This window comes from Colius striatus, chromosome 13 (assembly GCF_028858725.1).
Source record: "Colius striatus isolate bColStr4 chromosome 13, bColStr4.1.hap1, whole genome shotgun sequence".
Taxonomy (NCBI): domain Eukaryota; kingdom Metazoa; phylum Chordata; class Aves; order Coliiformes; family Coliidae; genus Colius; species Colius striatus.
Genome location: NC_084771.1, coordinates 21386391 through 21402791, shown reverse-complemented (window position 1 = coordinate 21402791; position 16401 = coordinate 21386391). Strand labels below are relative to the sequence as shown.

General features: G+C 39.5%; 2 protein-coding genes across 8 annotated transcripts in view; one reads left to right on the top strand and one right to left on the bottom strand.

The window, feature by feature from the left end:
• The window catches only part of THOC2 (THO complex subunit 2), a 46283-nt gene extending 41389 nt beyond the window's left edge, over positions 1–4894 (bottom strand). For 4 of the 6 annotated variants that reach the window (XR_009819653.1, XR_009819654.1, XR_009819652.1 and 1 more), the window contains exon 1: positions 4748–4894. Coding sequence is in view for 3 of the 6 variants with exons in the window: in XM_062006670.1 (XP_061862654.1) it covers positions 4748–4809 (62 nt within the window). In the remaining 3 variants the exon portion in view is untranslated. The remainder of the gene's footprint in view (positions 1–4747) is intronic. The other 2 variants (XM_062006668.1, XM_062006669.1) reach the window with 1 other exon arrangement.
• A 64-nt stretch (positions 4895–4958) lies between these two features.
• The window catches only part of XIAP (X-linked inhibitor of apoptosis), a 35082-nt gene continuing 23639 nt past the window's right edge, over positions 4959–16401 (top strand). Inside the window, exon 1 of one of the 2 annotated variants that reach the window (XM_062006673.1) lies at positions 4959–5165. The gene's annotated coding sequence lies outside the window, so the exon portion shown is untranslated. Of the gene's footprint in view, positions 5166–13062; positions 13178–16401 lie in introns of those variants that run through there. The other variant, XM_062006674.1, reaches the window with a different exon arrangement.

Sequence of the window (16401 nt, the reverse complement as noted above, 5' to 3'; positions counted from 1 at the left end):
CTGTTTTGAGTCACTCCTAAGACTCCCTGAACCAAATCAGCTGTATGTAACAAGCAGAGGAAATCCTGTACAGACTGTTCAATGAAATAAAATAGCTCTGTGCATTAGAAAACAAATGCTTCATGAGCAGGCTTCTCCACTACACTGACAGCTTGGAAATTTACATACTTCCAAGGATTTGCTGCCTTCTCTATCACTAGTGTCACCCCAGCATGAGGCTCCAAAAGCAGTTTCACACTGAAAAGCAACAGCATTTTTAAAAAGGTAGCAATTGACCTATAACAATGCAATTAATATCTTAAAAACTTTCATACTTGCAAGAGTTTCAAATATTTTTCATCAAAACTCCTTCATATGCAGAAACTGAAGACAGTACCAGAGCTACACTGTACTCCTACAATTCCTGTGCAAGTAATTTTTAAGCATGTTCTCAAGTAAGGCTGGTATGTACAATTATTAGAGACTTAAAATGAAAAATAAACAGTAAAAAAAAAAATACTGTAGCAATCTGTTATTCCATTTGCATCCTATACAGATTATTACCTCCCTAGTTGGACTAAGTAGCTGTGCCAGCAATGAAAGGTTTATAATTAGCAAATACAAGGTATAAGCACCTTTTGAAGACAACTGGAAAATAGGTAGTTTCACACATGATGTAATCAGAGGAAACCTGTAAACTCAGCAAAAAACAATGACATGGTGCAAATGTTCTAAATGTTTTTGAAAAGAATACTATGAATTTGGATTTGTTTTCCCAATTGTCCCCAAAGTGTGCATCAATTTGATCTAAGTCAGATTTTCTTACATTTTAATTACCACTCCTCCATAAAGAAGCTGGTCTATAAGCACTCATTTCTCAGCTCTGTATACAATTAACAGCCAAGGGAAACGTCTAATTCCAAAAAATTACCTACTGAGATGCATACTTTTATCCCTGTGTCACTAGGTGATACTGTCAATCGGGTTACATGGGCAACAATGTTGTCTGTTTGGACTGAAGAGTTCACAGAAGTACAATTTAAAATAAACTTTCAACCTCTTCCAATTCCCTTTCCAGTGGCAACAAAATAATGCTATCAATGTCACTTCAAGACAAAAAATCTGTTTGATCAATGTAGTCTGTAAAACAACCTGCGCTATATTTGTAATTTAATTTTGAATTCTGAATTTCTATGCTGGGGAAAAAAACAAGCAAGTCTTTTCTTTCTGTGAAAATCTACATGGGAAAACTTTAGCAGCAGAAAACATTGCTATTAGCTCTTTGGATCTAAAAATGAGCTGATGTTCCTTCAAACAGGTATTCAATCTCAAAGTAGGATGATCTTTTCTGAAGGTGCAGTCTGGCAGTACAGGTGAGCTTATTTAATGGCTGTAGCTGCAGAAATAGACACATTGACTGATAGTTCTTCCCTTCTTAGCTGCATGGTTCTAGCCCTCACATCAGCGAAATAAATGGAGAAACATGGCAGAAACCTGGTTAGAAAACAAGTCTTCTGCCAACTTTGCAAGTTGAAACAGCCTTACCAGGAGGACAGATAAGCACCAGAGTAGAGAACCTGGTAAACGAAGACAAGGCAGAAGCTTTCCCTTCCAGTACCAACAAGCTGTGAGATCAGCTAGCCTAGTCTCAGCTGAGTGCATCATATATTAAAATCACAATGCTTCTGCATTCACAAGAAAAAAAAAAAAGTCAGTATTAGTATAATCAATCAACTCAGAAAAAAGTCACAATAGTTTCCCACTTAATGTGCAGGACAACAGAAATTTGTCATGTCCACTTTATGTGCAACATACCCGAACAGTATGTTGTCTGTTAAGCATTTGTTTGAAACTTTTATTAATCTGATTTTGTTAATTAATGCAAGTTTAGGATGGAGAAGTTCCCTACTCTACCATAACTTATGTCCCTTTATCCAAAGATACCTGTGTAATACATGTAAAAAGTTAAAAATTGAAAGTAAAAATAATAATATTACAGAACCACTTCTGAAAATCAAAGTTTCCAAATTAAATTTGTTTCAGATTAGACGTGATACGTTTGCTTAAGAAACAAATTCTGAAGTAGAGCTGAGCACCTATCAAACAAGCTTGCATGGCAGAGCCAGTAGCTTAATCTTCATACACAATGTCCCATATCCTCAATTATCTACTCCCACACATAGTATAAGGCAGTAATTACCACAAAGTGCATGTGCCTGCAAACATTTAAATATATGCATAATTTAACTGATGTGGGTAGTTCTCTACTTAGTATAAAGTACAAGCAGTTGTATTTTACAGTCAGGAAGACAAAACTACAACTAAACTCTGTTTTCCTGACTCTCAGCCCTTTAAGTCAACACTGTAACATTCCTCATGCAATTACAGTAACAGATATGTTGAGAGTGCTTGAAAGAGCAAGTCTAAAAATTTCACATTCACTGAATGTTAAGCTTCTTCAGTTTATATTGAGGCTTAACACATTACATAAACTGCCAGTCTAGTTCATTATTAAAGTCCTACTTCCACTGAAAGGTCCTCAGTGTATTTAATCTATCACAAAAATAAGATAAGGTTATCAGTATAATAGTAAGCACTTGCCACTGGCTACAGTCATAGATCCACATCTTACTATGGAAGCTACTATATAAAACAACATCACTTCCCTACAAAGGACAGTATATGTACATACAAATAGGTTTATAAGGAGTCTATCAGCACAAGAAGAGGTCACATGCAGATTCCAACTCAGTCTCTACACTGTATCTGGCAGTAGTAAAACAAATGCACATAATTTAATAAATATTGTATTTATATAGAGAAGGGTCTGAACAAAACAGAAAATGACAGATGACCAGATCCTGACCTTAGTTTTGGCAGCTAAGAACACTTCTAACTACCACATGATGCACATTTATGTATTTGTATTAAATATTACTGCACATCGGTAGTTGGGTCAAATTCAAAGAACATATGGTTTTAAACAAGGTCTCTGAACTTCTAGGAAGTGAATGGTCACCTCAGAGTAGATTAACGCTTTCTTCTCATCATGGTTAAGAAGCACAGCTCTAGAAGGGAGTGAAGAATCATAAAAGGTTTTACCACAGTCAACACTAAGGTAATTTGCCTCTGACACAGTTAAAATTTCTGAGATTTGAATGCAAACTATGCAGTTGCCATTCTATAACCATGTATGAAATTTCTTTCTTCTAGCAAATGTCACACAATCTCAGTGACCATAATAGAGTAAGTAACAAAAATCATCATATGGCTGCTTCGGGCAAAAAATGACTTAACAACCATTACAGAAAAGCTAGCACGTGCATCTACATGGACATAATGGTACTTACAAAAAGGCAAGCTGTTTTATTGTGGTCATTTCTGAGTTTTTGAAAGGCAGCAATACACATTTATGCATTTTATTCTTTTCCATATAGAAGCTTCTAAACACTGAACTTCTCTATGATTAATGCATAAATATTGCCACATTGCATGCAAATTCAGTTGTCACTACAGAATCTTAAGCAAGAGATAAAAACAGCAATGCAAACCTCTGCACTCTTTGAGGGCTTCTCAACAATATTTTATTGTTGGTAGAGACTTCCATTGTTCTTGTATTATCCACATCAAAACACGTTAAAATTACATGCTAATGTGAAAATAGCTCTGCCCAATTAAAAGCTAAAAGTGACATGGCTATATAGGGAGGACCCTCTCACTTCAAAAGAGACTGGGAAGAGCAGTGTTTTGTGCAGGGAACACCTATATCCTTTATTCTCCACTCCTCTACCTTTTTCATGCAAAGGGATGATCATTACATAGCTACATAATCTTTTAAAACACACCAAAAACCAAAAAAATAACAGAGTGACTATCAGGAAGTATTTCTCAAAGTGATCCATACTGGACACAGTAGGAGTTTTTAGTTACAAGAGAAACTAGAAGTGTATGGAACAATTAAGAGAAAGGTATTTTAAAACATATACTTAATACACAGGACACTCATGTCCAAGCTAACATAGTAACATAGATAAAGTATTTAATATCCTCCTGAACAGACATACTCCTGAAACAGAGAACAGTCAGTGAACCTGCCATGTTAAGACTGCTTAAAACAGACACACAGAAGGCCTTGAATGAGAAAGCTCCTAGCACACCTGGATGGATTTAAGAAGCTGCACTTAAGACCCCACAGCACATACAGGTTACTTTACTGGGCAAATAGGAGTGACTAGCTGATCTTAGCTTACTCGAATCAGAAAATACAGCGCTAGGCCCCTTGGAATAATAGAAAGGTGGGAATGTAGACTGAGACCTCTACCAAAAAGGTCAACATCGTGGAGATGGCGAAAAGAAAATGCTTCAGGCTCCATATTAACCCGGGGGGCCGACTGAAAAAGGACCCGACACCCGATAAACAGAAACCAGAGGCAGAAAGGGGGCGCTCGGGGCGCAAGCAGCGGGCGCCAGGACAGCTAGGCCCGGCTACGGGGCACGAGCTTCGGCGGCGATTGTTAGCGACCGACAAAGGAGGCCGAGACGGATAGAAAAGCAGCCTGGGCCATCCTCTCGAACAAGGTTTCGTCCCTGAGACTCGGCAGCAAGGACGCAGCCCCGAGCGACGTCCTCCCCGCCCGCTCCCACCTCTTCGCCTCACCCCCCCTTCCCCCGCCCCCAGTCTCCGGCGGCTGGCGCGGCCCGAGCCTCCTCGCCCTCTCGCAGGCCGGCGGCACCCAATCGCCTCCCCGCATGCAGAGCCCGCACTCACAACTCGCTCTTGCCCCCTTTCTCCCAGTTCTTTATCCACTCGGCAGGGAGCAGCGCCGCCATCTTCCCCGTGTGGCGCCGAGAGCCCGGATGCTGGAGCGCCGAGCCCGGGTCAGAGGGGACGCAACGGCCCGCGAGGAACGCCGGGACGCGGGCGCGCCGTACCCTGGGATACGGCGCGCGCCGCCGCATCGCGCCTGCGCGCTCCCCACAACAACGCCGCCTCAGGGAGCGGCTGCCTCAGTGTGTGCGCCGCCGCCTCTGTGCCGCCGCAGCCGTGGCCCTCGTGAGCCCCTCAGTGGCTTGCCCTTCTTCTCGGCTCCCTCAGGCTATCCTAAGGCATAGCCGGCCAGGCATCACCCGGCGGAGCAGCTCCCCCAGTCGGTCGCCCAAAGTGGGGTCAGCCCGGCCCCACCCCGGTAAGCAGGGGGTTCTACAACTGTAAAATGACAGTTGAAGAAACATGCCGAGATCCTTGGGAGCATTAGATGTGTTTAATACACACATGACATCTAACGTCCTTGGTGAATAATGATCCATTAGAAGAGCGGTGGTAGTTAAAAAGTGTTCTGTTACATTTGAAATATTGAGCTCACAATTCAGATTCCAGCGTTGCCACTTGAAAACTGCAAGAGGTTTTTTGTTTTATTGTGTTTAAAAAAGGCAGGTTATGTAATGGGAATAAAGCTCTGCTTTTTCCCCAGACCCTGTGGTGCTTTGTGTCACTGTTCCCTAAAAAAACACTGCAAAACTCACCTGTGCTCAATAGAAGATACTGAAGATACTCCATTTAAGGGTGGGAGTTAGGAAGCACGAGTAGATAGTCTGCTGATCCACTGCCTCTTCAATAAAACAAAGATGAAAGCTTGTAAATTCTTCTTGGATGCTTCCTCCCATGTAAGCAGCTTCTTACTCTTAAATCAGAGTGACTCAATGGAAGCTGACATGCAAGTAGCACGTAGCTTTGTACAGATGTTGTGGGCAACCACCACACAGCAGCAGAGCCAGTGTTAGACTAACTGACCAACAGAGAGCTGACACACTAAACTAGGATGTAAAGAAAAGAATTTCAGAGAAATAAACTAGATGGGAAGATGTTCAGAATGTCATGCACCTTAAGCTTATGTGGCCCTCAGTCCTTCAGAGTATTTTGTTTGTTTTTCAAGTTCTGCATATTTGGAAAACGTTAAGCAAAACAGTGTGTGGTGGGGAGTGTACACACGTGTTCAGTCATTCTAAATATCTGGAAAAATAGAGCCCTAGTCATTGAAAAATTCAGATCCCCCGGCCATGGTGATGAACTCCCTCAGCGTCCCTTGTGAACCATGTTGCAAGATGAAGAGGTTTTATCTTTCAAAATGAAAAGCAGATTTTATTCATCTTTTGTCACAGCATTTTAACCAATAAATAATCAAACTCATTAGTCAACTGCAATTTAGGTAATATTTTGAAAATTGAGACATTTAAATATAAGAAAAAACTATTTTACTGTGAGGGTAAGGGAGCCCTGGCACAGGCTGCCCAGGGAGGGTGTGGAGTCTCCTTCCTTGGAGATCTTCAAGACATGTTCCTATACAACCTGATCTAGGTGACCCTGCTTCTGCAGGGGTTGGACTAGATGATCTCTAAAGGTCCCTTCCAACCCCTACCATTCTATGATTCTGTGATTCTTCAACTCACAAGTTATTATTACTTTAATAAATTATATTATTTATTAAATTCATCGAGTTAGTACATTTAGTAATTTCAGTAAATTGTTACAGGACTTCTGTAAGAATTGAATTGAATTTAAATAAGAGCTTACATTACTGAATTTAATTTCAAAGTGGACAAGTTACTCATTTGTAGAAGAGAGATGTTCAGCATTGCATCTTCTTACAAAATACTGACTACTTCTGCAAATGCTTAGATCCCGCAACCATCCTTGAGAGCTGTTTTCCTAAAAATACTGTCTTCCATCTCTCTTGGCAAGAGCTATGAACTTTTTTTTTAAAGAACCTGTATGTTAGAGTTTTCAACTATTCAGCTATGACTCAGCAAAAGAGTATTTTGTTATTGTAAGGGTTGGGCTATTAATTAAACCACTTATTAAGTACTTAAACAATTAGGAAATAATTAGGCCTATGAGTAAGGTATAGTCAACTATTGTCAAACAATTCTACCAAGTCGGTGTTACCACATTTACTATATTGTCCATGCATTTCATTTATACTAACAAAATGGTCTAGTGAAATTGTGGTGAATCGAACAAGTTTTACAATAAATGAAATACATTAGCTATGGACGCTAATATGCTGCAGTTTTTTCATGTGGTAGATACTTTGTGTAGCTATTTACAATCCATTTAGGGCCTGTTCTTCTGAACATTTATGCTGGTAAGTAATTTTAACTGCCAAGACTTGCACAGACCAGACACTAGAGTAAAGTTTTCCTCTTGTATAAAAATTTTCAAAGTCATGTATTACCATTTTTTCATCTGTACATCTATTGATTTGTAGCTCAGGATTATTTACGCTTTTCAACATATTGCAGTTATCTGTTCCAAGTGATTCTTCTCAGGTTTTAATAAAAATAATGAGTAATACTAAATAAGCATAGGTAGTAAAACAGTTTTTTGGACATCCACATGAAGTGAAATCTTTTCTCAGAAATTGCTGTCAAAGGACTATATGTTTCCAATTTCATATTTAGAACTATGGCATAACAAAAAAAAAAAAAGGAATGGAAAGCATCTTTAAAGGTGTACTACTGATAAATATACTTGAGGTTTAGGAATATATTTATTCCAGACTCAATTTGCTTGCCATTTTTCCATTAGCTTTATTGACACAGTTTAAGATAGATATGAGGGGAGGAAAACAACGGATAGATTTTTATAACCTAAATTAAGTTATTTAACACTCGACTAAAATGTATTTTAGAAATTCTCTTGCAGAAAGTTTAGCTATTACACATTTCCTATTGTGGTGGTTTAGCCCTGGCTGGGTGCCTAGTATCACTCCCCCTCCTAAACTGGACAGGGGAGAGAAAAAAGATATAATGAGCTTTTTGTGTGTTGATGTAAGGACAGGAAGATTGCTCAGCAATTAGTGTAACAGGCAAAACAGACTCAACATGGGGGAAAAAAAAGGTTTAATTTATTAATAAACTATAATAACAGGGAGATGAGAAATAAAACCAAATCTCAGAGCACCTCCCTGCTCCGTTCTCCAGGACTCTCACTCCTTCCTCCCCAGCCAGCTGTGGTCAATTCATTACAGATGGACTTTGCCGCTGCTGCTTCTCTCCTCACACTTCCCACTGCTACACTGTGGGGTCTCTCTCCACAGGAGACAATCCCTCACAAACTTCCCTAACGTGGGTCCTTCCCAATGGGCTGCAGCTCCTCAGAAACTGCTCCAGCATGGGGCCTGCCACATGGGCAGCTCCTCACACCCTGCCCAAGCGTGGGTCACCCACCGGGAGAACAGTCCTCTAGGTACCGAGTGCTCCAGCCTGAGTCCCTCACAGGATCACAAGTCCTGGCAGCAAACCTGCTCTGACATGGGCTTTTCTCTCCACATTGGCTCCCAGGTCCTGCCAGGAACTTGCTCCAGGGCACTTCCCACAGAGTCACAGCCTCCTTCAGGCATCCGCCCGCTCCGACGTGGGCTCCTCCACAGGCTGCGAGTGGATCTCTGCTCCTCATGGTCCTCCATGGACTGCAGGGGGACATCTTTCCTCACCATGGTCCTCACCACAGGGCACAGGGGAGTCTTTCTTTCAGGGTCTAAGCACTCCACTGCTTCTTCTCCACTGACTTTGGTAGCTGTCGCTGCAACCTGTCTACTCTGAGAAAATCTGATTCCACAATCTTTTTATAGCACTGTATAGCACATTTTTGTGATAGGTTTTATATTAAATATGCTCTGCTGAGTAAAGATGCATGATAAAACATAGACATTCATATATTTTAATAAGTTAATGCAGGCAAAGCAAAGTATTTTAAAATCAAGTATGTACCAATTCCTCTTCAGATGAATGTTATTACCATGAGTAGTCTTCACTCCTAGGCTATGAAATCACTTAGGTTTGTCTTATCCTTGCTTATGTGATAGACATATTTCTTAGTACTATATGGTGTTAGCTGAATTGTGAGGAATTCCCAGGTTCCTGAGTAAGACCTATACTTTAGTTCTATAAAACAGCCTTTGTAGTTTGTTCTCCATCTTTTCATGAGGCTTTTGTGTGCTAAAAAAAGTGTCACGGGCATCCTAAGATTCCTATAAATGAGTCAGAGACCTTTGTTAAAAGCTAGGATGGCTTTTTATTTCCTTCTGTTACTTCTAGAGACTGACATTTACCTTTCTAAATACTGGGATAAAATAAAATTTTGAAAAGAAGGAAAAGTGGTGATGACTGCAAAAGGCACAGTATGTCACACTGCAGTCTTAAGTCACTTACTGTACTTCTTGTCTGAATAAAGAAGCAATCTGGATGTTTTGTCCCAGCTACGTTAAAGAAAATGCCTGTGTTGGGCACTATGGTAACAGCTGGATAGCAGAAGGAAGTTATTTGGCTTAATAGCAAATACAAGGTTTTCGAGAGTGTAGTGTGTTATCCAGCAAATACCGAGCTAGAAAACAAATCAGTGTTCAGTTAATCCTATAAAAAGTCTTTATTCTTGATTTTCTAAATACTACAGGCATCAATTAGGAGAGCTGGAAATGTACAAAAGCAGAAGCAGAAACATCCAACAGCTCATTTCCTCTGTATTAACCCACTCTATGAATTTGTGTGACAAGGCACAACTTTATTATCCGCTCTGAGTGGTAAACAACTGAATGCTTCATTTTTCTTGCATAGACATTTAAAAATGACTGGCATAAAATGACCTTTATTACTTGGCTTTTATACTATGTGTGTGTAAGTAATAATTGCTCTAAATTCCTGATTTTTTTTTAATCAGTCATTGTTTGGTAATTGTTCCTGTTCTTTTTCTGGAGACATTTTCTAAATTATCACACAAAAGTAAAAGGGTCCAAAGAAGGCATTCTTCCACATTTTCCAGATGATTTCCATTTGGTAAGTGCTGTTCAGGCAAGTAAGAATCCTAAACATTAACTAATACCAGCTGTTTCTATTCATCTGAGCAACTGAAAGTAGAAACATTCTCAGATAGTGATAGTCAAACAGATCTTAAAACTTTGGGGGTTTTTTAATAGTTAAACTCAGTGTTACTTCATCACTCTGAGCTATAGAATGTACCAGATTTAATTAGGATCAGTGAATGTCTAAGAACACACAAGAAAGGTTTGCTTGTTTTCAGCTTGCAGAAAGCAGGGTTGCTTCACTAAGAATTGTTTGTTGTATGCCTTTCTTACCCACTTTCCTACGCAGGCAAGAGCCAATCATAGATTTCAGTTCTATTTTCATGTCTTGTTCGCCTGGAAATTTTCTGGTCAAGGTGTGGGAACGGTTGCATTCATCGTCTTCCCTTGTTGGTTCTGTGTATGTTTATGCACCTGCTGGTGAAGAATGGAAGGCAGAAAGACTAATGAAACTCTTCCACAGAATGCCTGTGAAGAGGCATTATTTCTTAAAAATGGTGTTGGGAGCAATGCCTGGAGCAATGCAATTGGAACTGCATTTGGTAGGCAGCAGACCGGTTATTTGCTTGACAATATATTTCAGCTACTTCAACGCACATTTCTTTCTGGTGAAAGCTTTAAAGAATGCCGTTTATTTTTTTCTGATTAGCATGAATGAGAAAAGACAAAAAGACTACCCAAAACCTCTGGTTCAGCAATGGCTTTGAACACTGGTGAAATCTACAAATACAAGAAAAAAGATAATTGTTTCATTAATCACGGTCTCACCAAATGGCAAAATGTAAGTGCAGAAGTGGAAATCTGCAAGTCAGTTACTGCTGGGATTTGTTTGAAGGATGGTGACAAGCTGTTCTAAGGGAATTTGCTCACAATCTGTGCTGGAACCATTCCATGGATGATTCCTGTTACCTGCTGTAAAGAATGAGGGCGGAATGAAAAAACTAATCAAATGTGGAAAAAGCTAGAAAACTTGCATATCTTGTAAACTGGGCAGTGATTGTGTTGCTGGCAATGTTATTCAGAGTCTTGTAGCATTATCTGAGTATACTACTGCAGAATGGCAGAGTATAACTTGCAGAGCACATATTCCTGAATTCACAGCTTCATCACTCGCTCGTTTGTCTAATAGCTAGGTAGGCTTCAGAATGGGCCTGTATCTCCTCTTGGATTACATCCATCCCACAGAAAATGGTATTTGACTTACTGTACCCTGTTGATAAAATACCATTGCTAATTTCAGCCCATAATTAGCCTGCAGTCATGCATACAGAGGGTCTGGTTTAGCAGCCCTGTGGCAGTGGCTGTCCAGCATCAGGAGAGCCGGGCAGCCCATACTGATGTCCCAGCAGCTCTGCAGCATGTGCTTGCAGTTTATGCTTCTGCCTCTCTCCAGAAGAGACGTTCCAGATGACTGAAGCATCTGTGGAGGGTTGGCTGGGTGCTGGTCATGCAGGAAATGTAGGGAGCCAAAGTTTGGAAACAACAGTCACCACTTACCAGTATGTGGGCAATAACCACAGCTTGCCAGAGCTGATTGATGTGCCTGTTATTGAAGCTTGTAGGCACTTACCCCATGGCATATGTGAGAAAAAGTTTGAAGACCTTAAGTACCTTGTGCTGGTTTACTGTGACTTAGTGCATTGAGAGATTATGAAGGTAAAACCTAATTTTCAGTAGGTCAAACTCTGAGCAACATGGTTCACACCCTTGTTTGGGCTATGTAGTCCAGATACTAGGTATGTTAAAATGAAACTGTATCAGTGCCTAATGATAATCATGGAAGAGAAAACCCTTACCTAAACCTGGAGTTTGCTGAGTGTTAGGTGTCAAATAAGCTATTTCTGAAACTGTAGGTCATAAAATCATAATATCATAGAATGGTATGGATTGGACAGGACCTTAAAGATCATCTAGTTTCAACCTCCCTGCCATGGGCAGGGACACCTTCTACTTGATAAGGTTGCTCAAAGCCCCATCCAGGCTGGCCAGTCCACATTCTTCATTTTTTAATCCCTACCTTGAAAGCAGTCTACTAGGTGGTACTTTGTCTGTTGTTCTCTGTTCTGCTGCTGCTTCTCCTTCTGATACTTTGATTCTGAGTGAGTCCAAAGTCAGAACATACCAGATAAAATACAGTTGCCTTTGACATCTGAAGAAGAATATTTTTAAACTTCTATTTAAGCAGCAATATAAAGTGTTTAGGAACTACAGAAAAGCCTGCCCAGCTACGATTTGGATGGTCATCTCAAGTTTCCCCTATATATAATAATTCTCAGACATCATCAATGGGATGTGCGGAAACTGAATGACTAAAGTGATCAGTTAAAAGAGAAATGTTTGTTAATCATAGCATTCCTCTTCACCCCTCTCTGCCGCTTGTCTCCAATCAAGAAAACGTGTGGAAAAATGCGGGGAATATCCAAGCATTGCCTTAAACTTGGTACTTTCTACTTCTATCACTATCATATAGTACCTGTGTGCTAGCACTAATATTCAAGCATCATGAACAGAGAATTACGAACAGAGAGTAATATATGTGGTCCTATGCCACAGGCATGCCAAGTTAGAAGTCCTAGCTCTAGATAATTATTTCTGGCATCAATCAGTTAAAACAGAACTAAAATAAAACACTAGTTGCACGTTTAGCATTTTCCTCTTCATTTGGCATTCATCTTTGCTCGCCTGCTCAGTGAATTGTGAAAGAAAGTAAATAGTCTGTTTGTCTCTGATTTGACACCACATGCAAGTGAACTTAGAAGTAGTTTCAGCTAGCGGTATACCAAGACATCAGAAGAAGATTGGGTTTTTACATGCTTAAATGATAACTTTTCCACAGGGCATACATTATTTGGTTCAGTTCTGCCACCATTTTTCGATGATTTTCATTTTAATAAGAAGGTATTTTATTGTCTCATCAGCAATGGATTTGGGGGTTATAGGAAAGGTTGTTCTGCCTAAAATTTCATTGCTGAAATTGAGAAGCCTCATTGTGTTTTTTCAACTTTTGCTATTTGTATACTGTGATACCTCTAATTATCTCTAACTTCCCTTCAGACTTTTCCACTACCTTCACTAAAATGTAATGAGAATTATGTTTATCACTTACTTGCAATGAAAGAAAATGAAGAATATGCTGTGATAGCAAGTGCTGTGGATAAAGGGAATGGGTGTCATACTCTTTTAGAAGAAAGAATCAGATTTGATTTTCTGTGGATCAGCATACAAATGCAGAGCTTTCCTATTCCTATTCAAACAACGGCATCTTTTCTTCAAATGGTAGCAGGAACATTGGATATTATTCAAGGGAAAAACACAGCTTTCAGGCATCTGTTACTTATCAGGTATTCTGTTTTCTATTGTCATATTCATGAGAAAAAGTTCCTAGTTAAGGCACTGTTTTGTCATTTTTCTGCATTTGATTTTCTTTCTCTGCCGCACCTCTGAAATTCCAGCTCTAGACTGCACAGCTTTTTTCACTGTGTTCAGTAACCTGATAATAATGGGCCAATTAATGAGTTGATGAGATTAATGGGAAATAAGAGGTTTTAGGGAATATATCAACAAACATAGTTTCTCATATGAACCTCTATGACCCCTTATTGAGTAAAGAGTTTGTGTCAAAGAACTGTTGACTGAGTCCAGTTTATATTTATCTGACTCAAACAGCTTATAACTGAAATTTTTAACACGATCAGGTAGAGAAAGTTTCAAAGAGATCATATTTCTGGGATGATTTCATTTTTCAATTATATATATTTTGTTATATTTTTGAATCATAGACTCATACAATAATTCAAGTGGGAAAGCACCTCAGGAGGCAATCTAATACAACCTTCTGCAGGGTCAGCTATGCGGTCAAGTAAAGACACCTGGTGCTTTGTCCAGTCTGGTCATGAAGCCCTGCAAGAATGGGCACTGCTTGACTATCCTCATAGTTGAAAAGCTTTTGCTTATACCCACTCAGAACCTCGTATTTCCATTTATGCACATTGTCTCTTGCCCTTCCATGACACACTGCTGTGAAGAGCCTGCTGGCATCTTCTTGATATCCCTTGTGAGAAACAAAACAGGCTTTCTCGCAAAAGACTTAGGTCAGATTCTGCAGTGAAGCAGTTTTATTAAGCGTTCTTGCAAGAGGGTGTCCTAGCTAGCAGGCACACCTGATAGATACAATATTCGGCTTTTCATACCCTATCCCCGGCCGCAAGGTCCCTCCCTTGTTTCTCCATTGATCAGGTACTCCAAGATTTACAACTTCTCGAGGTGCCTAAAAATCCTCCCCCGAGGATGTCTGGTTTTTGTATCCTATAGTAGATTCCCCCCACAGTCCTAAGATTTAAACTCTAATTAACACTTCAAACAAACAGATGTTAGTTGCTACACAGAAACAGATAACAGTCCCAGGGCCAATTCACTGATTTACACTACACAGAAAGGGACAAGGCCAGTTCGCTGATTAATACTATATAGAAACAGATGACAGAAAAAAACCCAATTCTTTGTCTTCATTTCTCTTCTAATTCTGCAAAAATAACATCAGCATTTCTCACACCCTCTTCTAAGCATAGGAAGGTTGCTGTTACATCCCCCAAAGTCCTATCTTCTCCAGGCTGAACAAGTTCTCCTCTTCCCTTGACCACCCCAATCATCCAAGTGATCCAGGAGTGTGGACCTTGCCTCAGTTATCAGGATTTTTCTTGTACTGGTATTCATAAAACTCTATGTAGTATTCTTAATATGGTCTAATGAGTGTTGGGGGAAGGGGAATAATGACTCTCCTCCATCAGTGGGTCCTGTGCTCCTATTCATACCATCCACCGCCTTTGCTGCCAGGGCACACTGCTGGTTTCCAGTCTACTGAGATTTCCAGGTCCTTTTCTATAGAGCCACTTCCCAGGCAGGCTGTTCCCAGTAGTTGTCATTGCAAGGGGTTATTCCTTTCCAGCTGCAGGAGTTTGCATTTGTCCTTATTGAAATGCATGACACTTTCTACAATTTAATTAGAACTCTCCACATTACTCCAAAATACATAATTAAAGATTTGGAATAGTAATTAAGAAAGACTTTAAAAAATCTTAGAAAATTGAGTAGAAGGTACATTAATCTCAAAAATGTTACCAACTTATCACCCAAGAACAATGTTAAAAGATCACCTTTGCATTAAACAGTTTGTAACATTTGGAAATCGACCAAGCTACCAAATGCTCATGTTTCACCAAAAAAACACCACCTCAAAACTCAAAACAACCCACCCCAAACCTCCAAGCAGAAGGACATTGAAATAGCTTTCACTAAGCAGAAAGTCTCCTCAAATTCACCTTTTGGACTTCCCTTATGCAGGGTTTGGAATCTCCTCTTTATGCTTCCAAGTACTATCCCTTTATTATTAGTGTGCCTTGTCAAATGATCTGCAGCCAAATCACCATTCCCAGGCACTTCAAATTCCTGAGCTGACTTATGCTTACTTTTTAAAATGACATTTTTAATGAAGTACAGCAGTTTAAATCAACCCTGTGTATTAATATATAAGGTAAATAACTTCCCAGAGTAAAAGAAACAAATACATAAATTCCAGTGTGTTGTGCAGTACTGGGCTTAGGATAACAGTGTGTAAACTCTCACCACGTAGCATCTACTTTTCAATTTAACTGTCTTGTTTCTTTACTTATTCATAGCAGAAATTACATGCAATACAGTACATCATGCAAGGACACAGCACTACACGAACCACGTTGTGCACGTGTACACTTCTACACAGTGAGATGATTTTCCTTTTCCACTGATTATAATTTAGTGAAGCGTATAACTCAGACTGAGAGAGACATTTTCTTTCTCTCACTTTCTCTCATTTTTCATCTCACTAATGATTCTTTTAATCTCTGTAAAATTTTAGTGTGCTTTTTTTTATTACTTATAAATAAAATAAAAGATTAAGACAATGATACCTCAAGGATGGAATCGCTCTGTAGTCACTTAAGGTCCGTAACGTAGTGGCTACAAGTACTTGCACAAAATAGCAGACAGGAAAGCTTGGTGAGGCTACATCTATGTGAAGTCAGAAAACTATATTCTGAAGTCAGAAAACTATTTCAATATAGACCATTCAACAAATTTTAGTAACAATTTTGTTCATTCCATTTGAAAGGGAAGAGGGAATACAGCCAAAGCAAACATTTGTGTTGACAAAGATAATGCTTGACATTTTCTTCAAAGTTTAATTACTTTCTGTAGCTCAAGTACTACTACTATTGTGCAATTCTATCTGCAATAGAAAAGTTCTTTGAAGTAATACAATTAGAGTTAATGCTGTTGGATCACCACAGGCATTTTGTTGGCTTTACAGTATGACTGCACTCTTTGGTTTACAGCTCCACTGGCTGATTCAGAACTTTATTCAAACTGAAATTTAAGTTGATTAAACTCAACAGGAACCACAACTTGCTTTGAAAATAAATGTTTTATAACCATTACTGTCCTTATTGCCAGTGTGGTTATTTTCTGTTATGTTTCTTATCTTCTAGTTCTTCTAGGTAGTGCTGCTAGAGCTTTTGGGGTTTGTTTTACC